This window comes from Gavia stellata, chromosome 4, assembly GCF_030936135.1.
Source record: "Gavia stellata isolate bGavSte3 chromosome 4, bGavSte3.hap2, whole genome shotgun sequence".
Taxonomy (NCBI): Eukaryota; Metazoa; Chordata; class Aves; order Gaviiformes; family Gaviidae; genus Gavia; species Gavia stellata.
In genome coordinates, this window is record NC_082597.1 from 6,918,472 (window position 1) to 6,946,301 (window position 27,830).

Genomic DNA, 27,830 nt, shown 5'->3' on the forward strand with positions numbered 1-27,830 from the left:
GTTCTGTTTTCCAAATATTAATACGGGGGAGTGGAGAGGGGTGGTGCTCTTAGATTTGAAGGAGAAGTACTCCTTTTTACGTCTCAACCTCCTGTTGACTTCTGGAAGCCAACGCCCAGCTAGGGAGATGGAAGAAAGTACGGCTGCAGAACACTTGAGCCACGTCCAGTGAGACATTGACTGTAAGGCTTGTGTCATGCTGGGAATTGAGTCCTGGCGTCTTAGGTCATGCTGGGCAAATCCACGTAATGCAGCGCACGGCTGTGTTAATTATTAGTTGAGGTCCCAAACCCACGACAGCTTGGCTGGCATTTGGTTCCTCCAGCTATCCTGGATCACTGCTTCACGTTCTTACGTTACCTCTTGAGTAGGGTATCTAGGGAGTAGGATTGTAAAAAAAATGCTTGTGTGGAGTACAACCACTCATTACTGCCTTACCTCTGGTGATAAAACTACAAGATTTCGTCTTGAGAGACTTGGCTTCAGTTGCAGATGAATCACATATAGCCCCTGTGCCTTTTTTCCCTCATCATCTTCCTTTCTGCTAAAAAGAGATAGCAGCAGTAAGCACCTCGCCATGGTGTTAGGAGGAGAAATCAATTAGAGCGTGAGGAGCTCAGGCTCTGCTGCGGTGCGGACAGCTCGACTACCTCGCTTCGGGTAGTCATTCTGGGCCGTGCAGTGCCTCCCTGCGTGACGCCGGGCAAATCGCCGCTTCACCGCGCTTCGTTTTCCGCTCAGAAACGTAGGCAGTAATTTTTGCTCCTCACAGTTACTTTGAATGGGTGTTAAAACTCAGTCAATTAATGTCACAGAGAGACTTTTGTTATCTTTCTGTGCCTTACCGTTTTAATGCAAAGGGAGGAAAAAAACCATTGGCATGCAAACTTCAATTGGCAAAATGTCAACAAAAGTTATTGCCTCTGCAGAAGAGATGGATAACTCTTGCTGTTAAAATAATATCTGGCGTTTTGCTCAGATGTCTAATGGTTTTGCTTTTTAAGCATGGATGATACAAAATATCCCCAAGGCATTATTCCCAACAAGATACAGAATCCCACTTAATGTCTATTTTTAGGATTGAATAGGTTCTGTAAAGGCTCATTTGTTTGAAGAAAAGATAGTTAATCACTTTGGTTTCCATGTGATCTTAAAGAGAGAAATTTTGGTCCTACCTCCCCTTCCTTATCTCCACTCCGTTTGGCTCGCATGTGTCCTGGAGTTGTTGCCATTTGTGTGGGTGGTAAGAAATTAAGGAATTAAATAAATGGAGTAGAACTGCTAACAGAGCAACAGTAGTTATTTGTACATTAGGAAGTGAAGTTGTCACTTCTAAGACCTCCAACTTTTTCATTTCTCTATGAGGGTACAACTTTTAAAGGAGACGGAGTGTTATAGCCTAATGAGTAAATGTACAGGAGGAACAGCAGGATGCAGGGGTGACTGCGGAAGGGATTGTGCTAGGATATTATTAGTATTATTATTATTTTAAAGCACAGCATTGTTTTTAGTCACTCGAGCTAATGTTCAATTTAACTTGAATTTAAAACACAGAGCATAGTGGATTGCAAATGACTGGATTGGAAAGCTTCCAAAAGTCATTGAATTTCAGCAGTTTTAGTGTTCTCCGGTAAAAGAAACAACTTGTTTTAAGCAAGCTATATGCTTGTTTCTGTGCTCTAAATAGAAAATAATGATGTTATGCATTACCACATGAACTATATTTGGCACCCACCAGCAATATTCATTTTCTCCTTCTTCACTCCCTTCCTCCTTCCCTCCCTCCCTCTCTCCCTCTCACTCTCTCCACAAAATATGCGTATATATATATCTGACAGTAATCTAGGAGGCCAAGTAACAGACCACATTCTTCTGCTACTAAAATTGTATGAAAACCTAACACAGTTTAAATCCCTTCAACTGGAATTTATGAAGGGATGACAGCAAACAATCTTCTGGCTATGCCATCGCTCAGGTGGTTACAGCTACTACTTTGCATTTATTTGTGAAAGTCTATGTGATGGATGCACATTTGTCCTCCTTTTACCCATGAATAAACTAAGGTAAATGACTTAAACCAATACTGGGAAGCCAAAGCTCTGCCTGTGCCGGTAAAGCAAGCAGGACCATGGCATCGGTCTCAGTGCTGGTTAGTACTTTCCTGCCCGGTGTGCGGGTATATTTGGGGGAAAACCACGGGCTGGACACTGTTCCTACTAGGCAGTGTGGATAAGGGCATCCTGTGTTGAGAGGAAGGAGAAGTATAGCTGTGTAAATGCAAGCTGTGCCACGCCACTTCTCTTAAGAGCCAGAGATCAGTCCCTTGCCTCTTTCATTCACTAGTATTTATTTGGCCTCAGAGACTGTCCCCGGTTCCTGGAGAAGTTCCCTGAAGCTGTAGCCAGATATTGGCTGTGTAATTCAAGTTAGTTTGACCCTAGAGAAGTTGTTCTAAACAGTTCTCTTCGATAGGAAAATACACCTCTTTCACTTCTGGGAAACTTGCATTACTTGTGAGTCACAAGGGTTTAAAAAAGCGAAACCAGTTGGCATTGAAGTGATGTGAGAAATATGTTCATGAGCTCCTCCAAAAGGATCCTGAAAAACATGGGAGCGAAGAGCTGAAACGAGGGGATGGGGGGGGTGGGGGGGCGCTGTGTAGAGGTGTCTGCACATAACAATCCAGAAAAACAGTTAATCTCTGAAGCCACTGAAAATCATGTAATTGTCTGGTGCTTGTGGACCATTTTCTCTTCTTCCCCCAGTCTTTTGGTAGATCAATACATTCCTTCCTGACTTCCAGACTTGGTGAAGGTCTTCAGGAACCTGGCAGGTAGAGATTTGGGTTCTTCTTTTCCTTGGACTATTGATTTAATTAAGTTGCACTCACTAATTGGATCAGGAGCCTGGAGAAAACTTTAAATTCATTCTCAGACGAGAGTTAGGCAAAGAACCTAAATTTTTCCCACTGTTTTTCACGCTGGTGCCTCTTTAGGTGCTTTTCTTCTCCCGTGCCCTTAGCCTGTCCCTGCTGCTCCTTAATATTTTCTTCCTCTTTGATATTCCCATTGGTTCCAAAAAGTCTACGGATTTATAATCCTTCCCCCAAGAAGAATATTAGGGTTTTATTAAGGTCTGACATCTCTTCTTCTCTCTCCCACATTCTCTCCTGCCAATTTACGATTCTGAGATGTACAAAATGTGAAGTAAGTCCCCTTTGGCTTCAACAATGATTGATGCTAGCAAGAAGCAAGTCCCAAAGTGCTAGAAATGACAAGATACATGCAAGCTGTCATCATTTAATCCTATTGCAGTTTGTTTGGTTTGGATGTTACCCAAGTAACCTGAGTTCTTCAAATTTACCCTTTGCTTGGGGGAAGGTTTAGCTCAATTTTGTGTTGTGTTTCCCCACGATGCAGTCTGCAAGGGTGACAGGCAAGGGACAAAGTGAGCTGGGGCACGGCTAGAAACTTACAGCCATGGCAGGTGACAGGGAAGAGAGGAAGGGGATGGGTCTAAAGAGGGCGAGGAGCTCTAGAAATCTGTTGATGGCTTTAAAGGGTTGTAGAAAGATGACGAGAGGAATGGTAAGGAGTGAGGAGTCACGGATAACGTTCTCCACACACACACCCTGAAATCCCGTGGTGTAAAGTCACTTTGTGCTTGGCTTCAGAGGACTTTTAGGAGATGGTCTTTGACTGACATACTGAGCTGAGTGAAGGCACGGGCAGGTTTACATGCATTCGGGGTCCTTTCTTGATGAGTGGTTTTCTTTCGTCAAGGCACGAGAAGTGCCAGGAGCGAGGCACGTGCAGTCTGCAGTGGCAGGAACAGAGAATAAAAGCTGCTAATAGATGTAGTAATCATGTATGAAGGTGTTTTTGCAATGGACCATAAAATAATGATTTTTCATAGTCTAATTACATGGCCAGAGTTTCGGAGGTGCTCAGGGCACCCGAATTTCACAAACTCAACACAGCTGCAGCAAATTGAGCCTATCAGTTCCTTCATCTTCACTGAAAGGCATTTCCTGCTTTTTAATCACCAAAGTCCTCTGTAAAACAAACATATTCACATATATACAAAATACCGCTTATTAAACCAACCGATACCAATCATTTAGTGTTGACTGCCTCAGCCTACAAACCTTGCTTCACTCGCAGAAATTACTGCTCGCAGGAAGTCTTTAACCTACCTAGAACATCTAAGTGCCCATTTCTCTTCAGAAAATGGTTGGAAAGCAGGTGCCCAAAAGCCTTTCCACCAAATATGCTGACAACTCTGAAATGGGATTTAAGCAATCGCTGGTGACGGGGCGGTGACTCAGAGCGTGCCAATCCCATGCTCGGCCGTGCCTGGAGACAGTTCTTCCCCATTCACCCCTAGTGCTCCGGGCTTAAGATTACACCTGATTTGAAGCATCCCGTGACTAAATAAAACAAGCCATAAGCTGATCGTGTCATGCAATGTGCAAGCACACAATAGTAATCACAGCTAATGACTCTGCTAAATGCTAGGCTGCACACACCTCCTTGTTTGGTGTTTGTTTTGTATACAGAAGGTAACATCGACTGAATAACGAGGATGCCAAGTTACAGATGGGGTTGTGGAATCGTATTTGACAGCCGATTAGAGTAATCTGACAGAAATGATGACTTAATCACCACGACAGACTCCAAATTCCCAGATAGAATTCCACCCAGGTTAATCTAATTTCCTTGCAATATTTTTGCCAGAAATAGACTCTTAGCCGGCTTGTTTTCTCTCATGCAGATGTCACATGGCTTTGAGAAGAATGTAAATAGGTAGCGTTATTATTGTCAAAAAGATGACTTTGAGGCTCTAAAGCTGGAGAGGATGCATGGCTTTGAGAGGTTTTTGGTTTGCTCTGCTGTGTTTTTTTCTCTAACGAAGTTATTTTTACATACGGTGGGATGTACTCAGGAAAAAGAGGGGAAAAAAAAGATGTAACTAGTCAATTGTAATTCTAGGCCATGGCTTGGTCCTGCTGCTGCCCTCGACATAGCCAGCAGCCAGATTCCCATTGATTTCAGGCGGATTTTCAGGATTGCATGTTTGACAACTGTTTCTTTTTCCTTTTTGGTTCCTGTGGACCACATCAGCACCCCTGCTTGGGATGTGCCCAAGGAGGCGTGGTGACATGTTTGGCCTTGGGCTTTGCATGGCCTCCGTGACAGTGCAGGCAGCGGATGGAGCCCCCGGTTTGCTGCCAGCACTGCCGCAAGGCACCACGCAACCTCGGGCAACAGCCATTTGCCTCCTCTCAGTAGTAAAACAGGGACGATGGTATGTTCTGAGACCTATGGATATAGAGCGTGTACAGGCAAGGCAGGTCATACCATTACTAGCTGCACAACGGAATTCCACAGAGCTCTCTAAAATATTGGCAAGGAGAGGTTATTCCTTACAGCCCGTTCTCCAGTCTGGTTTCGATATCCCCATGCACGGTGCTTGCCAGGGGAAGCTGCCCACACGCAGAAAGAACTTGCCTCAGAGCTGTGCTGTTCTCTTTTACTATAGGGTCTGAGCACAGGATGATGTTAATGTCTATAAATTATTTACTGCAGTTACTTTTCTCACTCTTGCCTGTTTATTAATTGCAACTGTGCATTCGTAAATACTGTATTTTTATAAGCAAAGCTTTCTTCAAGCACAGAAGAAAATGTTTCCTGTTTTTCTGTGTGACAACATGACATACTGAGAAATCACTTACCTTGAGATCCATAAGTGTACCGCTTTGTGATGTATAGCTACAATAACAGCTTTCTGATAAGACATGAAATCCTTCATTTCAGTAGATGACATGATTCTAGTGGGTGGCATCTAATTTGAAACAGGTTTATATCATCTATAATCTTTTGGAGGGCCTCGGAAAGCGCCGCTATTTTATTATTTTATAGCCTGCAGTTATACAAGCAAGATATAAACCGCACAGATTATTTTCTCTTTTGCTCATTGTAGAGTGAAACGATAGTACCTATTTAGCTTTTGTCTCTGCCCCTTTAATTTTCTTATTCACTGCACACTTCTTTGAGATTCATTCTTTTCTATTCTTTTTTACACTTACTTTTAAATATTTTATGGGTAGAGAGCTTATAATATGTATTGTCACGGCAGTTGTCTCTAGAGGTCAGCAATGAGTTTAATAATGAGATGCGAACCAGTGACTCTGTAAAACCCATTTCAGGTTATAAATGGCATGTTTTATTGAATCTAGTGTTAAAGGTTGTTAACGTATCAATTGGTGATGGTCAGGGTTAAACAAGCTTCAACACGAGCCCTCTCATGTTAGGAAACTGTCAGTAACGTATTTTTCCACCTTCCTCTTCGCCGAAGCCATGTTTGTGTGTTGCATCCATTTTACTGTGGGTATTCTGTGGTTTAAACCCCCCAGGCCTGATCTGAATCTTTTATTAGTTTTGCACCGGTATAATTTTGTTAAGCACAATGGCATCGCTCCTGACTTTGGCTTGCTGGTGCGAAGAGAATTTGGACCATGGCTTTTTTAGAAGGAACCTTTGAAATCAAGTCAAAACCCAGTTGCAGCATCTCGTTAAATCTTGCCTCTTGCTTTGCCAACATAAGAGATTACTGATTTAATGAACTTGGGGTAACTATGCGTAGCAGGAGAGGATGATTTCTGATGTGGTAACTGTGTTTGTCAGGTAACACTGATCTTTATATTGTGACCGTGGGGCTGCAAAAATAACTTCTTCACATGAATTTGGTTTCAAGTTGGCTTCTCTGGTTCAGGCAGTTTGAAAAGTGAAAGGCTTTTCATGTTGTTAGAATTTCCTTTATTCAAAATACCTCCACGTAGGACATATAAATGCAGCTAGACAGAGTGATAGATTCTCTGTCTACATAAGGTCTGGATTTGGGCTGGGTTTTTCTTCTATAACCTGCATATTCCCAAATTTACAATACTCAATTTTCTCTCCTCTGTTTTCTCACCACTCCATTGCTCTGCAGAGACGTCAATACCTGCAACGGGCTTATGGAGCAAGTTACACCTTTTCTCTTCTTTCACTTTCTGCTTGCTGAGTCGACATGCTGCATCGCAATCCCATGAATTTAGTCTCCTGCAGTGCCCAATGCATTGTTGATGCCAGGATAAATGTTAAGCACTAGTTAAAGAAGACAGAGTACAACAGGCGTTCCTTTTTTCTATAAATTAGATTGAATAAGAGTGGTGGCAGACAAGTGCTGGGCTATTAAAGTCCATTTGGGAAACATATGATTCCAAGAGAAAAGAATTGTTAAAACTGAAGTAAATTTATGCATCCTGGTGACTACATCCACCTTGTGGCTTTGCCTTTTCCTTAGGGCACAGCGGCCAGTTTTGCAAGCAGTACAAGGACTGCATTGATTTGCAGGGCCAGGGAGTGTTCTGGACTTTGAGTAAATCTTAGGGAAACATTCACAGCAATATTTCATATTTTCTAAAGAATCTAGCAACAATGTGTCCCTGGAGGTTAAGTGACTCCACCAAAAGCAATGCAGATTTAGTTTTCTGTGCTGCTTTGAAAGCACATTTGATATGAGTACATGGATGTTCTCTCCTGCTCAGCTGTTTTTGTTTCACAAAGTTTGCCGTAATAGTCTTTTATAAAAAAAATGGAATTGCCTCTGACATTTTCAGGCAATAGTCGGCTCTGCTGCACTGAAAAATGATGCAAACGCAGAAAGAGCACAGATTTTTTAGATGCTCACATGAAATGGTGAGGAATTGCTGAGGAGAGAAAAGGCAGTGGCCCCACTGCTGCCGGAAGGTTTGTGCAGTCAGATCCCAGCAATTCTGCAGAGCCCTAAGGGAGAAAACATTAAAATCTCCAACACTGGAACTCAATGTGGGGTCAGTTCTGAAGGCTTTTGAGAAGCTGTGACAAAATTTCCCTGAATCTGCGCTGCTATAACCAACGTCCAGTGGAAATGCCACGCACTCTCATCAGAGGGAGCTCAACTGTTGTGTTGCTATTCCTGAAACAATAGAAAACACCGTTTGTAAAAATTTCGTTGGACTTAGCAATAACTCAGGGTGGGGGAAGTATCATTTAGTAATGAAAGCTGGGGACACACCATACCGACTGTGCCAGGGTAGGATGCCTTGCGGTGTACAGCGCACAGGGATTGGTTTCTCTTGCAGTAAGAGGCAAACGGATGGAGGAAGATGTTGACAAGGAAAAAGTAGTAGGAGTTTTTATGGAAGCCAGTGCCGTGTTGTGATGGAAGCTTTATGAATGAATGTATAATCTATTCTTAAAAAAAAATATATATATGAGATTCTAAACAGTTATGGGAAGCTCTTATAGGAAGCACAAGTCTCTTCCTCTTCAGTCCTAAAAGAATCAGCACATGTTTTTTTAATTACAAGCAAAGTTCATTTGTCAAACTCAACTCCTCTGAGTGTGTTTGAAGTGCTTGCTAGCTCTTAAATTACTTGAAAATTCCATCTTGGTTTTGGCAGTGGTTGAGCTCAAGGAAAAAAAGTCAGTAAAACAGAAAGCAAGCATGCCATAAACTAATGAGGGTTGTAACTTTAGAGGTCTTCTGAAACTAGATACAGCAAATTAAAGTTTTATATGAGTCTTGTGGGCCCAATGATCTATTTTTTTTTGATCTTCCTGCTTATAAAATGCTCCTTTACCATTTTATTTTTTCTTAAAAGCCTATAATATAGTGTTATTTTGAATTTATATCATTTCAAGATGTTTAATATTAATCACGTATCCTTTAAGCCCTTCATTAAAAATATGATTCTTGATTTTTATGACTATCCAACCTGCCTTACTCTCTTTCATTTTTGTTTTTAGATGCATCATCCTATTCAGATGAAACCCGCAGATAGTGAAAAGTCAAATGGTATGTGTTGAATTTATTTTTACTTCATTGTGACTCTCTCTAAATGAAAGCAAACACAACACTGCGAGAGTTTTTGCTTTACTCCTTGTGTGGTGTAAACGATATGAGGTAGTTTCCCTACACCTGACATGTTAAGGAAGATGTTGACCTGCTCGGAACTCCCATTTATCCTCAGCTTTAAAGAGGGAAGGAAATGCTCTGAAAAACTGCACCTGATATTGATAAGGTGGAGATGAAAATTCAATGGTGAAAAGAAAAAAAGAAAAGAAAAAAAAAACATTCCCATGTTAACAAACCATGTAAGTGACTGATGGGCCTTAAACATTTGCCTAAACTTCCTTTTTATAGAATGATGCTGTTCTGAATCTAAGCCAAATTTAGGTTTTAATCATATGCTTGGTTCTGAACTGGGAAACCCACCTTGCAGCGCTCTGTATACTTATTCCTCTCAACGATTGAAAAATGAATGCTATAATGACAGTAATATCCATTCAGAATACTAGGGTACTGCTTAAGTGGATGTATATGACATGCAAAATAGACAGCATGCTAAATCTATTAAACATGCCAGGTTTGTATATTCAAGGAAATAAGATAATCGGATGGTAACGCAACCTGGCTGTGTGTGATTCTTTAAAAATATATACATGTGTATATTTTGCCCCTTGATTTGTTCCTGTAATTTTCTAAAATATATGTTAAAGATATCATCTGCCTTCTTAGATTGCAAGAGCTTCATTTTCCCATAAGGCCTACATAATCAGAGCTGGTTCCTCCAACAGGCATCTTTGCACCTCATTAATTAGTAATCAGGGCAGAAGCCGTGCACTTAGAGATCTACATACCTGCAAATGTAAATTATGATTGGGCTCTAAATCTCTCCGCAAGGCTTTTTTAAGGCTTCTTTTTTGCTAATTGTAGTGCATCCCATTTTCAGGTTTCTCCAAGGATTATGAAGTTTGGAAGGAAATTAAAACTTCACATTATGCTAGCTTTCCTATTGTGACAACTTTCAAAACAAAACTAGCCACAAGCACAGGAAATTTGAGCCATCACCCAGTTGTAAGGGAGTGGTGTTCTCTCTCTTGGGTTGAGTTTTAGCCATGATTTGTTGCTTTCTTTGAATGCTCAGAAGAGAGGCCAAGGTGCCTGCATGGACAGGAGGACCAAATTTTTCAAGCACCGCTGTAGTCAAGGAGAATTTTGCTGTTGGAATCCAAACTCCACTCCCTAGTATATATTGTGCTTGCAGTGGGCAGAATTTTCCCTTAGATACAGGAACATTGGCCTGGACCCTCTGAACTAAGTGTAGCCTCTGTGGGTTCTTCTTTCAAAGATAAATTTCACCTTGAATTCCTTTGCAAATTAGAAGAATAAGAGGCATGGGCCAATGAGTTACTTGCTCATTGCCTGAAGTTTTTCTTCGCAAAGGACATTGAACATATTGGCAAAGCACTGTGGCAAATTGGGCAAATTCTGTCTTGCTCTGCAAATAGCACCTGCTTGGAAAGCAGTGTAGGTTCGCTCCTCACTGCTGCTCTTACACCGGGATTTTCTGCATGATACATCTTTCTGCACTGTGGGAATACTCTTAATCTTCAGAGTATTCTCTTGCACCTATCCCTATCATGAAAATTATGAGGGATTGTCTTCTTTTTTGCTTTTTTTTTCATGCCTGCCTTTGTATTTTGGGGAAAACACATTGACAGATCAGAGGTTGCAATTGTCAAATTAAATACCTTTTTAAATTTAGGCTTCTGAAGGGTGTAGATACTTCTGGTAGGCATGGTCTTGGCATGGTGAACTCTTCTTTTCTAATGCCTGGGGAAACAGAAGGCGAACTAATACCATGATGATAGTAACATTGGTACAGCTCCTTGGAAAGACAGGGCATAGGCATGGGATCTATGGATGAGGTGAGAGTTTGCAAGCAGCTTGGAGAGCCAAAAAGAGAAAGAACAGCAGCATGAGGGATGCGGAGGCCTGTTTGGCACATGTTTCCCATATGCTTCAGGCTATCCATCTGAGGAGGTATATTATCTGTGCCAAGAGCAAACTGTAAACTGTGCCTCTTCAACCAGATTGGTAAGTTCAAAGGGGAAAAGAAAGCAAGCATGCCAAGGCATCTTGGTTTTCATGATCCGTGGTGTTTGAGCTTTTGAGGAATGCTTGAAACCCTTTGATTTCTGAGTAGTGGGAGGATCCCACTACATTTTATAGGTAAAGTGGTGTTTCTCAAGTTTCAAAGAGGTTAAAGAAATTCTCTTGGTCAAAGATTCCAGATAGCTTGTGGAAAGATATGTGGGAGAGGTTGAACACTCATTACCATTCTTCTGAGCTTGCACATGTTTGTTAAGGCTTGAGAGACCTGTTCAAGTTCCACAGGGAGGAAGGAGAGGTCCCCTCATTCATCTTACAGAGGTTTTCAAAGGACTGTGCTGTGTGATAAGATGTCCCCTCCCCATCTTGAGTCCCTTGCAAAAAGGTTTGAACGAGCAACCAAGCTCAGGAGTAGCAGGATGAAATGCTCCTCCTTTCCCATCACTGTTCCTGTCTTTAGATGTAGGCATCACTTCAGAAACCTGTCCCTTAGCACAAAAGGCCAAGCTCACCTTGTGAAAACTGGGAGATGGGAATGGAAGAGGCACCTCCAGCACATGATTGACTAAGTGCCTGGGCATTTCCGCAGGATCAGGACTTTATTAGGAACCTGAAGATCTGTTTTCTTCTGGGTAGGAACTGGGTGGCTGATAGATCTATGCAATCATCTCTATTCCTTCCCTGCATACGGTGGCTCATGTGTCTGAGTCATCTTTCTGCTCGTGCAGATGAAGCAAAGCTTAATTTCTTCCACCAAGCTTTTAGCAGCTAGAGTTGATGGGGAAAGACTTGCCTTTAGATCTAATTAATTTGCCTACCTGGGAGGATTCTGAAAAGACTTTTATTATTGAGAAATGTAACATCCCTGAAAGATTTTCAGATGATGAATTTTGTAGTGTGTCCTGTTCTGATCACCCATTAGGTCTAGTCTGACCACCTTTATATTGCTAGGTGGTTATTTTAACCTATCGACAAAGTTTTAGTTAAGGATTACCTGCCAGAAAAGCATAGTTTCAAGACTTTGAAGGCGCTACCATCGCTAGATTCATCTCTACTGTTAATCACTCACAGTATTTGTCCATTTAAGGATATTTTCCCTTTTTCAAACAATGGGGGTTCCTGTACTCCAATGCCAAAAAGCACGTAAACACGTGCTCGACTCTTAAGCTGTCTGTGGCCATTAACGTGCTACAATTTAGCAAATACTTAAATGTTTCTTGGATCAGGATTTGAATACAGTCAATACTTTCAGGCGCATATCCTGAGGACAGTGTGCTCTTAAATGGATCAAAGCATCAACACCTCAGAGAAAATGACAAAATTCTCTACTTAAAAAAAAAAGGGGGGGGAGAAAGCTGAGTGATCTTGTAATTTATTTTTATTTATTTTATTAGTGAAAACTTGAAGAAATAATTTTGAAATTCTAAGTGGCACAACTTTGCTGATTTGGAGGGAGTAATTAAATGCCATATGTTAGCACTAACACATAGAAAAGTTGATAATTAATGCAGGCAGTTCTGGATCCAGGTGTGACTTTGACAGGTTGTATGCATGGGTTTTTCACAGGCTTACAAATGGGGATAAAAAGTCTGTTTTCCCCCTTCCCTTCTGCATGAAAAAAAAAAAGTATTTATACATAATTAACTATTTCTTGATTTGCTCAAAAGAGAAGGCAACTTCTGGATGGAAAATGCACTCTTTAACTGACTGGACTTCTCAAAAATGTATAATAAAGGGATATAACTGTGATTTTTTTAGGATAGGATCTTTGGGGTTTAGAAGAGAGAAAGGGAAGGTTTGTTGAATCTTCAGGGAGATTTCCCATGCTTATTACAGGATTTAATTCTTTCGTAGCATACAGAAAATAATCTCTACTCCTTTGTTCTCCTGGGGTAGCACAGGCGATCTAATACAGCCTGCAAAAAATGCTCATTACTGAAGCAAATTGAGTAAAACTAAAAAATTAGACCCTTCAGGATGTTGTTCTGCAAGTTGGATGTAGTGCTGTCAGAAAGCAGGAGGGTCTGGTTTGAAAGAAGCCCCCCTCAGCAGAGACAGACGGCATCTCGGATAAATTTTGATAGCTAACGTAGCTCTCTGGCTTCAAACACAGTACCTGGGCACCCATGCTAGTGATTGCAGAGTTAGTCTTGATGGACTTACAAGAACAACTCATGTCATCTTAAAACAGGTATCTACACTTCGTCATGCAAGGTTCCTGCATTCGGGCAAAAGATTCCGACCCCAAATCCAGCAGGCTTAGCATTGGATGTGTTGCACTAACTGCCCAGGCAACATAGCTGACTTGTGTTTGTAGTATCTTTGGATGCATTAGAGGTGAACCCCATAATTATTTAATAGAGATACCGTGCAGTTTCACACCTTCCTTCATGTAGCTAGAACTTCAGGCCTTGTTCACTATGACCTTCTGGCTGCTTCTGCTTCATCAATGCGGAGTGCTCAGCCACCCCATCCTACTAGCTGCTTACGAATGGTTGTATCTACTTCACGTCCCCAGAGTGGTGGAAAGTACAACTAGGACTATAAGCAAAGTCCAGAAATAATGGTGTCAAATGCTTGCCAAAATTTTTTCATTGATTTTGCAGATTTTGAATTATTGAAACCTAGCCCTGGTGAGGGAGAGACAATTATCAAGCAGCAGTGAAATGCTTATGAGATATGTGCACACCAGTGCTGACCTCTGGGCCCTGTTATCCTTCCCCCCAGCTTTCTCCTGCCTGCTTTCATTGCCCAAAGCACTCCCAGCTCCCAAGCTTTGTCCGGTCCCTCAGAGCTCACTTATTCCTCCCATCCCTGCAGCTGGAGCTCAGGACATCTATGTTTTATCATGATGACCAAGTTTTGGGAGTTGGCTGGCAGGTAACAGCCCTATCTATTGTCAATGGTGAGGGAGAGACTCCCATAAAACAAGCCATCCCAGCCATCTTGCTGGGAGAGGTGACATCAGTCACCCTTTGGAGGAGCTGATCTTTGACGTTGACAACAGCCATACGATAACATTTTAGCTGAGACTAAGACTGGACATTTAAATTGTAGATGACTAAAGCTAGGTGGGATGGCTTTAGACTGCCATGCTTTCTCCAACCAGCAGCGGATAGCACCTTTCCCAGTCTCGACACTTTGTTGGGTCACACGTGTTTAAGTTGGGCTCCTCATTTTACAGTCTATGGGAACAACCCAACACGCGTAGGCAAAGCAGCATGCTTGGCTGATCAAAAGGAAAGTTTCCTAACCTCTAAATGTGTTTGACCCATACTTCTTGCAGTCCATTGTCTATTTGATTCTCAAACCATGCCTGCATGGCAGGTAAGAATTCATTTTAGAAAGAAATAAGTGGCTGACCAAAAATGCAGAAACAAATTCAGGCAGCCAGTCTTACGGAGGTGAAAAACCATTCCTTTCTCTGCATGAGAATATATCATTAAAAACTCTTTCAGCCTAATAATATCAGATGTTCTATCAGACGGAGTGAAAACATGTCATTTTGATCCTGACAATTGTCCCTTTACATGTTTTCTATGCTGGGCCCCTAGCCAAAAAAAGAATAGCAATCTTCAACACTGATCAGCACTGACTAACAGCACTGAATGCAGAGCACGTCATCATATCAATATGTTTTCTGTACTCTGAGCATTCTTCGTGAAATCTGCATTTTTAAGATGTACAGTACACAGGAGGTGGATGTTTAATTTACTATAAAATCACCCTCAAGCTGAAAACCTGCAAATCATGTTAGTTAAATGGCATATTTATAGGTTTACTAGCAAAACTGAAGGAGGCCAGTGGGGAGTTTGTCATCTGCTACGTTTTGGAAAATTAAAACAAAGCCTTCCTGTTTGCATCTCATTTCCTTTGAATCTCCATGTGAATCTCTTTGGTTTGAGTCTTTGTCTTTGCACCTACGGAGGACCCAAGGGACCTCCTTTGGGATGGCATGGCAGGCATTTGACCAACTCACACAGCAGCTATTTTTAAGAGAGGGTTGGGATCTAGTCACCCTTAGGATAGGCCTGCACACTGTATTTCAAGCCTAAAATCAACCCAAATTTAAACTGGCTGGTACTGGCTGACAGACAGGCAGAAGTTAAGTGGTTCATAACACAGAGCAGAAGGCAATGCTTGGACCCGTGCTTCGCACCAAGGTTTCCCCCAACCTGACCTCCATTTGTGGTGTGGAGAAATCCATACCTGGCAGCCCAGCTGGGTCCCTTGCCTCGTACCCTTTCCTGCACCCTGGCCACAGTGTGTGGCTGTTGTCGAGGGGACAGACTGGCCAGGGACCTTCCGCAAAGAGATTACTCAAGGCAATATAGGAACTGTAAGCAGCCAAGTTACAGGCATCCTTTCACCAGCAAAAGTGACTACCTAGACTCTCCTTGTGTCTGTGAGCAAGGCAATTCAGTTTTACCATCTTTAAAATAATTATTAGCAGCATCAAGGCCAATTATATATTATGAATCAGATGTAAAGTTTCATTGTAAGACATAACCCTCAGTAAGTTTGCAGACAACACCAAGTTGGGCGGGAGTGTTGATCTGCTGGAGGGTCGGAAGGCTCTGCAGAGGGATCTGGACAGGCTGGATCGATGGGCCCAGGCCAATTGTATGAGGTTCAACAAGGCCAAGTGCCGGGTCCTGCACTTGGGTCACAACAACCCCATGCAACGCTACAGGCTTGGGGACGAGTGGCTGGAAAGCAGAAAAGGACCTGGGGGTGCTGGTTGACAGCCGGCTGAATATGAGCCAGCAGTGTGCCCAGGTGGCCAAGGCGGCCAACGGCATCCTGGCTTGTATCAGAAATGGTGTGGCCAGCAGGAGCAGGGAGGTGATCGTGCCCCTGTACTCAGCGCTGGTGAGGCCGCACCTCGAGTACTGTGTTCAGTTTTGGGCCCCTCACTACAAGAAGGACATTGAGGTGCTGGAGCGTGTCCAGAGAAGGGAAACAAAGCTGATGAAGGATCTGGAGCACAAGTCTGATGAGGAGCGGCTGAGGGAACTGGGGTTGTTCAGTCTGGAGAAGAGGAGACTGAGGGGAGACCTCATCGCTCTCTACAACTACCTGAAAGGGGGTTGCAGAGAGGTGGGTGCTGGTCTCTTCTCCCAAGTGACAAGCGATAGGACAAGACGAAATGGCCTCAGGTTGCACCAAGGGAGGATTAGATTGGATATTAGGGAAAACTTCTTCACTAGAACAGGCTGCCCAGGAAAGTGGTCGAGTCACCATCCCTGGAAGTATTTAAAAGATGTGTGGACGAGGTGCTTAGGGACATGGTTTAGTGGTGGACTTGGCAGTGTTAGGTTTACGGTTGGACTTGATGATCTTAAAGGTCTTTTCCAACCTAAACGATTCTATGATTCTATGATTCTATAAATATATATATATATAGATATATATATAAAAAAATCCCAACTTGCAGGTATTATTTGCAATCCCGCATATTCAGCTCCTGATCTGTATATAACTGGTTCATCCCATGCATTCATCATTTGTTAACCCTTTCTGGAGGGTTAACCTGCATGTGGAACCTCAGTATAAAAAGTGAATGAGAATATTGAGTCTTGAAGAATCTCTGCTGAGGAAAACTTCTTCTCCTGGGTGTTAAATTCACGCCAGTTTTCTTGCAAGCTTGTAGAGTGAGAAGCTGAGATTGTAGGGGCTTGTCTCTGCTTTGGATTCTGAAAAATGCTTAGACTTGGTGCTTGCTTGTATAAAAGCTACAAATAACTTCTTAAACTCAGCGATTCTAAGGAAAAAATTACTTGAAACAGCTCTCTGATCAATAAACATGAACCTCTTCTTTTTATTGTTGAAATTATTAAATGCACTTAAAGTGTTGAAGTATAACACAAATCAAATCCTATGAAAATAGATGCAGTTCCTTCTTCCTCAGCTGCAATTTATTCCATTTGACAAAGTCGTACTAATACAGGAGAGAGAGTTGGGGAGCAAAGGAAGAGTCTCTTTTTTTTTTTAAGCCCAGAAATGAAAATACTTCGTTACAAAAATAATTTGCACAATAATAGAAATAAGTAAGTGCACTGCAGACTCTGGAGTAAAGCTTTCCTTCTCCCTTTGCTTCCCCGCAAACTCTGACAGTGTGCTCATTAACAGTGAATTGGATTTACATGCCATTTCAAGAGAAGAAGAAAGCACTGGTGTATATAATGTATAATAAGCACTTAGATTTTTGGTTTAGTATAGATGGGAGGGTGCGTTAAGATTTTTAAGTCTTTCCAGGGTGAATTACGTTTTGATGAGCCATTTCATTTTTGACAACAGTCCATGGCTTTAGACCTGTAAATTTGAGTTTGATTAACAGGACTGCATGCGTCCTGCTGCAGCAGTCTAGCTTTTGCTGATTTTGGTGACAATGCAGGCAGGAAAAATTCTACCAGTGAGTCAGGTAAAGCACCTTTTCATGGTTTTTTGCAAACTCAGCATCATTACGAATCAAAGGGTTTGGCTCTGGGAAAGCATTATGCAGCCCCCTTGTTAAAGTGGTGCCCTGGAATATGCCTTGTGTCCTCCTGGAGAGGAGAGGGCTGTGGCAGTCTGAAAAAAAAAGCCGGAGATTTAATGCATTCTTTTTCCAGAGCAGTCGTTACACATCTGCCTTTTGAGTGCCATGCATTAAGTTGGCTGAAATTGAAAGCTCAGATATGAGCCGCTCTCTCAAAACATTTCTCGGGAATATTTTTCATTAGCTCATATCATTACGCACACAATCCCTCCTTCACCTTCACCCCGTCATGATTTCTTTCATACATGAGGGAGGTGAGGGAATTTATCTGAATTAAAATCTATGCAAAGATATCTTTACAAGTCTCTCTAACAGAGGATGCTTTTCTCTTAGAAGCCGTGATGGGGAGGCATATGCAGAATGACTAAGGCAGCCAATTAATGTGTTACATAAACAGCAAGCGCCACTAGAAGAAGGACAGAGAGAAAGAAAAAAGAGAGATTTGGGGTGGGGGAGGAAGGGGGAAGGGAGGTTGTAAGTATAAAGTGTTTGCCTTAGGACTTGTCTTCAGTTACAGAGCCAGACTCACATGACTGGAGCTTGGTTTGATGTGGTAATGAAGCATTGATCACAGGAAAAAGATGAAATGGCCTTTGCTCATTCATTATTTTTATCTTCTAGCTGTGGAAGACAGAAAATTGTTCATAGGAATGGTTTCGAAGAAGTGTAATGAGAATGATATCAGGGTGATGTTTTCTCCGTTTGGCCAGATAGAAGAATGCCGAATCCTTCGGGGACCGGATGGGCTGAGCAGAGGTGAGTGTGCAGTCTGTAAAGTCTCTTTCCTTAAGTGCTAATTGGGAGCTATATGTCACAGCCAGGGTAGGCACAGCCGCTGTCTGCAGCTAGAGGTTACGCTGTAATACGTCCCACGTGATGAAGGTATCCACATGAACTTTTCACAGTGACTGAAATTATCACCTTTTATTTCCAGTGTCAGAAAGGTCTCGGTGCCAACATATTAACTTGTGTTATCGCCCTGTTTGTCAGCTGGAAAGGTTCCTTTGCACCTTGAGAAAACACCCTCAGTTTTCTGCTCTCGCAAAATCAAAGATCCTTCCCTGACCCCTTTCTGCTTTGTAGCATAAGACCAAAAAAAAAAAAAAAGGACTGTAAATGACTGCTTGAAGGCACACAGGGTCATGGGAACTGGCCCACATTGTAGCACCATCTCCTCCGTTCCTGTGTTTTCTGTAACTATATGCAAAACATAGGTCTGCTGTAGCTCAGAAACAGAGAGGTTAGCTTGAACCTGAGAGCTCTGCCTGGACAAAACTTTGTAAAAAGAGCTTTTAAATCTCCTGCCTCTATCACAACCCAAAAACCAGGGCAGAGGTGTTAAGCAGCACCACCGAGAGTGGTCAGGCAGATGACCTGAACTTTGGAAATGAAGTGCAGCACAGAATTCAATAGCTGGTGATCCCTTCTGAGTGCAAAAGTGCCTTTTGGGAAAAGGCTGTCTGAAAACATATTGAAAAGAAAAATAAATGTATATCAATGACCCAGACTGCACATTAACTCCATGGTATATGGACCTGAAATTATTTTCGGAGCGTGAACCTTCTCAAAAAGTGAGTGCCAGGTGGTCCTGAGTGGAAAAGAAAATAGTGATAGTCCCGTCTGTCCGTGGGGAAGGATGCTGTGGTACTAACCATGGCCATTTAATGGCATGGGGAGTAAAGTAATTTTAAGTGTGGAGTTGTGAAGAACATCACTTCTGTTCCTATAGAAATAAAAAAAAAAAAACATAGAAAGCACAGTTTATGCATTTTATTACATTTTCAAAAGGCACAGAAAAAATAATAGTCCCCATTTTGCATATAGATATAAGTATAGATATTTTTCTTTACTTCTGGATCTACTCGTTTCCAGTAGTCTCTATGACCCGCAGTATTTTGTGCAACAATTTGTGAATGGTTTTTTTTTGGTTTGTGTGCAGCCCAGCTTCTTTAAAATACCTATAAATTTCATCAGGGGAAGTTGCAGGTATTCCTATATTTCATGGCACTGCTTGAAAGCACTTACTATACTACTTCTGAATAATAAGGACTTGTTGAAAAGACACTCTGGTAATAAATAGGGAGCCCCAAGAAAATTACACACTTACATTTATGCATGCTTAGTCTGCGATCCCAAAACTTTTGGGGCTGGGATGCAGCAGTCCCTTCAGGCAAGGAGAGCCTCAGGATCATGGCTTTTGCCTTGGGGAAGACTAGGGGAAAGATCCGAGTTTGGTTCCTTTTCAGTAATAAGTGTTAACTGATGGAGTCGAGTGCTGTCATTATCTGTCTAGACCCAACATTGAGGCAAAACAAGTATTTCTGATTTTCACTGATTTCACTTTGTAAGTAGCACAGGGAAGGGCTGATGGAAGACGCAAGTGGGAAAGGAGCTAAGTAACTGCTGAAATAACAAGATCTGGGCATCAGATGTTTCGAGCCCCAAAAAGATTTGATTGACTCCTCAGTATCACCCAACAAAGAAATGGATCTTTCCTGGGATCCATAGAAATCCCACTGCGTACTTGCTTTTATTCAACAGACATTGGGCATAGTACAAGCATAGAAAAGCTAATTATGAAATCCAACAGGGTAAGGAAGGGTGGTGGGGTAGTTACGTTCTGCCGTAAATAGCAATCTCACGGTACTCAGAAGCTGAGATTTTTAAGCCATGTCACCAACATGTCAGGCAGGGCAGTGTCGTCTGCTGGCCTACAGAGCCGTAGAGTTCATGTGCTGCTCTCTTCTGCTGGAGGCTGAAGATCTCAGTCCGGGCAGGTCGCACACCAGTAGTCATAGCAGAGCTGTATCCTCTCTGCCATTCAGGTTTATTTCAGTCGCAATCACGACTGATATTCTATCACGCCCTCATGCACCATGCCTTGTTAAACTTGAATTGCTTTCTACGCACCCATGTTCACACTTGAAAATGAGTTCAGCTGTGCCAACCAGGTTTTCAGGCAGATGTTTATCAGCTTCACAAAACCACCACTCCATGAGAGAAGGCGAAGTGTTGGGAAAATGGTTGGTATTGCAGTTGAAATGAAAAGTGCTAAGGGAGATTTGCAGTGGAGGGAGCTTGGCTGAAAAAGCCCAGGGTGAAAAGCTGCTTTACTAAAGAAAGAGGCAGAATTTATACAGTTAAATCTTTGTAACGAGTTCCAATACTTAATGCGTTTTAATTCATGTTACCATTTCCAAGATGTTAATTCCCTTTGCCACAAACAGTATTTGTTTTCCCAGCACCCGTCCGGATGTGGTTCCCTCCCAGACACAGAGGGTTGAATGAAAAATAGTCACTGTCTTAGGAAAACACTGTCCTCACCATGCCAGAGCCTTCAGGAACTCGCAGTGCTCACAGCAGTGAGATGAAAATATGGTCCAATAAACTCTGTTTGGCATCTCTTTTCAACTGCGTAACAAGTGCACATCATGGTATCTCAGATGAAAAGAGCTTGAAAAGTATATTCATTGGTATTTATGCCAACTTTCGAGCTTTGTTAAAGGGCTCAGGTAAATAATCTTTATTACCAGCAAGGAATAGCTCCAGGTTATGCTGCTCAGTAGAACAGTTTTGGTTTGTACTGCTTATTTTTTTGTAATAAAGAATAAAAAGCTTTCAGCTGACTTTTAGGCCATGTCTACATTACAACAGCAACCTTACTGCTAGTACGGTAACGGTCTGCTATCAACCCATAGGCAAGATGTATGGTTGTAGCGTGCCACACGGCTTCAGTAGCAAGGAGAAATCCTGTCCTGTGGCATCAAGGGAAAATGTAACACTTCGTGATGAGTGTGATATAAGTGCTAAGATAAAGAGAGAGAGGGAGAGAGATTGGACTGGTTGTTTCTATTGTAGTTTCTAGCCAAGAGTTGACAGAACTTTAATAAAGTCGCACCCATAGCTGTCACTACTGATAATGGAGCATCAGCATTTCTACTCCTGTAGAAATGTTTGAAACTCATCTGTAAAATGAGACTAAAATAATGATACAAAGCTCCAGTGGTAGAGCAGTATATTTTAAAGAAACTGAGATTATTTTTTTCCTTGATTTTTTTTCCTTTTTTTCCCCACTGTTGTTCACTCCTGTATCTAAGAAATAATTGCTGTTTATATCTGTAACTTGCTATATTCCGGCCAGCTACAAGAAATAGGCAGCAACCAAAAGGCATTGCCTTCCGAAGGCTCTGGGATAGTCTCTGTGAAATTAGTTGGCTGGCAGAGAGTAATTCCTAGCTGTGAAAAGTATTAAAAAATAAAAATACCCTGTTGGCTGTAGAGATAAAGAAACCAGGGACTCAACAGACGTGGAGGCTGGTCTTCGCTTTCGCAGGGTTCATGGAACTATCTAAAGAAGCTTGCCACTGTCTGTACTATATTCGTTATTCAAAGAGAAGGATTCAGCCTGGAGGGTTGTTTAATCCAGCACTTTTTCTGAAGAGCTAAGTATGCTTTACAAAAATTCATGATTGTGATATCATGTGCTAAGCTTCATTATCAAGAAAAAGCAGAAGTGAACCGCCTCAGATGATTAAGATTTTAAATCACTTACTGTAAACGGCTTAAGGAAACTTTCAGACCTCCTGACTCCCAGCACTGTGTAATGTCTACATGACCACAGATGCCAACACAGACAGCCATGCAATGATAGCTGGAGTGTGCAAAAATAGCCAGAAATACCCAAGTTTGATTCGTAGCTGTGCCACTGATGTGCTGGATTGACCGTAGGTGAGTTGGTCTCTCATCATCTCTCCATTATCCCATTCCTTAAAATAAGGATAGCAATGGTCGTCCAACTTTGTAAAATGCTTTTTTTAGATCAGTGGATCAATATCTCTGTATCACTCTAGGAATTATTGCCATCCGTAATGATGATAAAAAAAATCCTCTTATCCTTATCACAGGAGCACCATACAGCAAATTATTCTGCTGTATCGCTAAGTGCAGATGTATATAACAGATACCAGAAAGAAGTCAACTGGGTTAATAGCATGCACTGAAAAAACCTGCTAATAACATGTACAGACAGTTGGATATACCATGAAAATTGTGGGAAAGCTCCAAATGCATATTCCTACATCTTCTGGGCTCCTAATTGTATGAATTTTTTAACAAAACATCGCCAGCCACGTGGGACAAGTGAACATTTCTGCAGACATTGATTACAGGGTCAGGCAATTTAATTTCATGAAAATCTATTCATAACTTTCAGATTCAGGGGTTTTCTTGATGATTTAGTAAAAGAAAATTAGTATTTGCATCATAATTAATTGCACTGAGGGGTAGGTGAGGCGATTTTATGCCTGTTTGTTTTTCCTAATGGATATTTATTGCTCCTTCATGAGCTAAAGTAACGTGAAATGCCAGCCATGGGAACAGCCTGGATTAGGGGCCACCTTCTGACATGTATATCAGTGATGGGAAACAAGCATGGTGGAAGTGCTGTATTTTTCGTTGCTCTTCGGAAGCACCTCCATGCCTCATTTCTTTTGCTGTAATATGGTAACATTTGAATTGTTTCCAATCTTTATGGCACATCTAATTTTCTTTTCTCCCCTGGTGAAACTCTTTCAAAGCTGGGAAGGAATAAACATGTCCAAGTGACCAGTGTCTCTGCTGGCCTTTAGCCCGTAACTCTCCATCTCAGATCTCCCTTGGTGCATCTTCGCAGCAGTCCCTCCCCAGAGGCAACTCTGAAATTAAATAATTTACAAGAGCTTTTATTCCAACAAGAGGGTCATCGAGGCACTGTTAGAGAATGTGGTCTTTGGTACCCATTTGGTTCTGGGTTTGTGTAAATTCCAGTTACTGAAGTCTGTACTTCGCAGGGTGGTTAATTGACAGTCCAACTAGAAACACTTCGAGGGAACCATGGACTTCAGGAAATTTAAAATCTAGAATCTGTCATCTGGTCGGTAGTTGAGAGAAGTCAGTAAAGCCAAAGAGATGAGGCACGTTTACAGGATGTGCCTGTTGTTACCTTTATGTGCCTGATGTGCATAAACTGAAGAGCTTTACTGTGACTTTTTCAAAACGCTTTACTTTGGGCTGAGTTGTGGCACTTCGTCTCAGACCTGTCATTGTGTGTCTTAAGCAATACTTAATGACCAAATGTCTGTACAGTAAACAATTTGATATCTTAATTTGTAGCTGAAATGTATTTTAATCACTGAGATTTTTGTGTGATATCTTCATTAGAAGGCTGTTTCCCAGGCTGGTCCTTCCTTCAGACTGTGCTGTATTAGCACAGTGTAGAAAAGGGAAAGTCTACTTTGCAATCTCAGCCAGAAATACTTTTAATGCAACTAGAGCTTATTTTTATCACGCTTTAATATCCATAGCTTTTTGTTCAGCCTTATCTTTTCTTTAAATAGAGGCTTTCATCTCAGAGGATCCCAAATACTTCTTGCAAGAGTTTTGGCAGCTTTTCACTATTGTTTCTTCACAGAAAGTGAAGAAAAACCTTGTTTACGGACAGCTAGGAAGCTGTAGTGCAACCATTGCAGCGCCAGCTGTGCAGCCACCGTACGTAACACTGTGATTGCTCAGATGACTTTGAAAATCTCTTGAGCCTTCTTCTGTGTCGGAGGGATCACTGTATATTTTTTTTAAAATTGTTTACATCTGCCTTTCTTTCATCTCCAGAACTTTAAAGCCATGGTTTTTAAACTTCCATTTTTAACTCTAGCCTGATTCAAAGAAGTCTAGGGGTTTTGCATCTCACTTTGGCTTCATTGAGGGTTTGGGGACTTTAAAACCTCTGGTAGACCACGGTAGTTTTATGTGGGAGCTTTCTTGTGTAGGGATGAAATCAGACCCCTTACCTTGAGGCCTCCATACTTAAAATGTTCTACTTCACTTGCAGCTCACAAGTATTGATGCTATGTTAGACTGTGTGTGAACTGCTGACTGAACGTTTCAAAACAGTCTATATGAAAGCCTGAGATGAGAAGAATCGAGTGAAGCAGGAGCTGAAATGGGGCAGTGCTGAGCTTTTTTAAATATTTCCAATAATTCAGTCGCTCAAGCAGCAAGCCATAGGTTTGGGATGGCACGGGTCAAGGAGGAAGCTTTTCTAATTTTGCAGCCGCTTCAAAATTCTTTTTCCGTTTGGGGTGGGAGGGGGCTAAGGACCAACCCTGTGAGTTTAGGTGTTCTCTCAGCCGAGATGGCAAATGTGATAATGTGCTCCGGAATCTCCTCTGTGACAGGGCTGGCTGCTTCCCTCCGATTCTGCCTGCAGGAAGAAATTACTTCGCACAGCCTTTCCCCAGTCAGTCATTTCTCTGGTGTAGGGGGTGGGAAGGCAGCCTTGGAGAAGCAACTAAAACTCTCAGACCTCCTTTCTTCCATTCCTTTTGTTTCTGTTAGTGATCCCTGACATTTTGAAACCAGAGGTAATAAATAATTACAAGGTGACTTGCAGGTTGGCTGTATTTACAACAGGATTTTTATTTTTTTGTGGTTAGGTAGCTGGTGGTACAAAATGAAGTAATTTCAAGGCATTAGCTATAGAAATATGCCCCTCTCCATGTTTTCTCTCCCAGAGAGCTCCATAGCTCCAGTAAGAAGGGAGTAATTGAAGTATCAGGACTCAGTATGGTAGAACAGAAATAGTTTGCTTGTAGCTATTGGTCCAGAAGACCTCGGCCCACGGCACTATAATGAATGCACTGTTTCATAGGATGAGGTAAGAGGCCACGGAAATCTTTCTTGTTTTCTTGCACCACGAGGCATGAAATCTGATTAGTCTTGTCTTCTTATAATTGTGATTTATGGTCCTAAAGCTGGCAGTATGTTCCCAAAAGACCACCTGTATCCATGAGATATAGCGAGTGAGAGCACGCTGAGAAGGGTTTTCCCAACCCCTCAGAAACTGCTGTGGCAAGAGTGCAGGATGGTCCAGGCAGAGCTCATCTGGCTTAAGCAAGTGAAATCCAGTGTCCTTAGACACCAGCTTCTGGTTAAATTCTAGGTGCCCAACGAAACCATCCTCCTAAAGTGCATATGTACCCCATATAGGAAAATAAAGGTACTGCCATTGACTGTGGCAGAGAATCACAGAATCACAGAATCATTAAGGTTGGAAAAGACCTTTAAGATCATCAAGTCCAACCGTCAACCCAACACCACCATGCCCACTAAACCGTGTCCCAAAGTGCCACGTCTACATGTTTTTTGAATATAAGCATCTCAGAAGAACAGCTTTTCCGAATACCTAAATTAAATATGCAAGTTCAGTGATGAGTTAAGTGGACTGAATCCTAATCCTAAGATATGGACTTAGCTCCCCTCCAGTGTGGTAGTCTGGTCATGAAGGAAAGGATCCAATGCTTCACAGACAATAAAATATACAGGATCTCATGTTTGACACATTATAAAATATATTAGCACACATAATAAAAATACAAAATTTGTGTGTGAGTGTCCAGGTTTGGTAGCTGAAAAAATAACTCTTGAATGTGAATACATGTAGCAATGTCTGGGAAGGTGGTTAAATTAGCTAGGATTTAATTGGGGTGCTTGATGGTAACAACTGAAGGTCTAGGTTGTCCAATAATTTAGAAATAAGGTTGTCTACTGAATTTTTACCTTGGTCATTGAGGCAAATTGGGTATTTACTGTGCAAATGGCCGCTGTCCATTGGTGGGAAATGGCCTGCCGACTGGAGATAACAAGGGGACCTAACCTTGTAGCCTCTGGCTGGCAAACCATAATTAAAATGCAGTCCTGTCTTCTCTGTGGAATGCTGTTTCCAAATGCTCATATTCAAGCCGCCTAACCTCATTCATCAGGCATCCCCCTTGCCCGGAGAACAAGTTTCTTTTAAACTGGTAGATCGCTATGTGGCACATTACAGAGATCTGCTACAAAGGTCTTTTCACTCCCCGACAAAGGCAACGGGATCCACGCAAATGGATTTGGGCTGAGGAATGAGGAGGGAGGTTTTGCGGTAGTGCTGGGCGCTGAAAGTCCCCAACAGCTGAGCTTTGTGGTTAAAAAGAGAAAAAGCTTAAGGGAGGGAAGAGAGAATCTGCTTTATCTTGAGAGGAGCACAGCTTTATTTCTCTGCTGATTCACATTTCTTTTGAGACCTGCTAATTGCAACATCTCTCAGTAAGTTACTTACAGCAGTACTGCTGGGTAGAAATTGTGATAAATGCATAAACTGTGTCTTATTGATTTTTGTTGACATTTTACATGCTTCTTATGCATTCTAAACCTCCATTCAGTAATTGTCACGATGGTACACACTCCTGGATAATGAGAGGGAAAGAAGTGAATGAAGCAGTTTCTTGACCATTATAAACAATATTATTCAAGGCTCTGTATGGGGTTTCTTGCCTGCCCTCCAGTATATCTCTATTTGTGCTCATCTTCCATTGAATTTGCAAGACGATAAATAAAACCCCTTGGTGTTATTTCCTCTGTTAATGATAATAACAGAAATGTTTTTAAGAGAGTTTACTTTAGGACTGATGGTAAATTTGGACCTCTTTAATTTTAGTGCACAGCAGCAATATGGAATCTAGCAGAGGTACTGTAGTGTATTTACCCTTCTACTGCACATTTTGTCTAGATTGCCGTATAGAAAGCTGTTTTGTTACATCGTTTTCTTTGACAGAAATTTGTTGCTGGGTAAGAATAGTATAGCGACACGCAGTGTGGCTAAACAGCAGTTAAGACTTCATCAGCTGTTACATTACCTGAGAAGTATGTAGAGTCACAACACTGCCATGAAGTTTGCGTAAAAGAATTCTGACTTCTGATTTTATGATGCTTACCTATCAGTCAGAGGTACATAAGCCAGCTTAGGTTCTCTTGTGTCAAGGGCCCTTACATTAAAGAGGAAAACATAATACCGCATGATGCAAAAATGCATTGACTTTATTTTCATGACTAGATGTAGTGCTTTTGGGTAATGATCAGGCATTGCTTTCTCTTACTGTTGTTTGATTAAAATGTGAATACAGTCTTGACTTGATAATCTTACCAGGTACATACGGAGCGAAAAAGAAAAGGTATTTTATGCCTCAAATTGATTTGCATAAACCAAACAATCTGTTGCTTGTTGGATTGCAAAATGGTTTATTTTGCCCATTGGCCACAGGGGCAACAATATTGTATTTTTGATGCCAGAATGTAGCTTTCATGCATTAGCTCTAAAATGACAATATGCTTTAGCCTCTCAGTGCTTAGATTTGCTTCATTTGGAAATCTTTTAAGTAGTAATAATAATAATGTTTTGAGGAAATTGAGTGGAACACTAAATTATTCTCTGAAACCTAAGTTCAAACTGTGCAAG

The 27,830-nt window shown here is 41.7% G+C and overlaps 1 protein-coding gene across 2 annotated transcripts in view; it reads left to right on the forward strand.

Moving 5' to 3' along the window:
* CELF2 (CUGBP Elav-like family member 2) overlaps window positions 1-27,830 on the forward strand; it is a 380,716-nt gene that overhangs the window by 290,987 nt on the left and 61,899 nt on the right. For both annotated transcript variants that reach the window (XM_059816034.1, XM_059816033.1), the window contains 2 exons: window positions 8,835-8,883; window positions 18,146-18,280. In XM_059816034.1, the coding sequence (XP_059672017.1) occupies window positions 8,835-8,883; window positions 18,146-18,280 (184 nt within the window). The remainder of the gene's footprint in view (window positions 1-8,834; window positions 8,884-18,145; window positions 18,281-27,830) is intronic.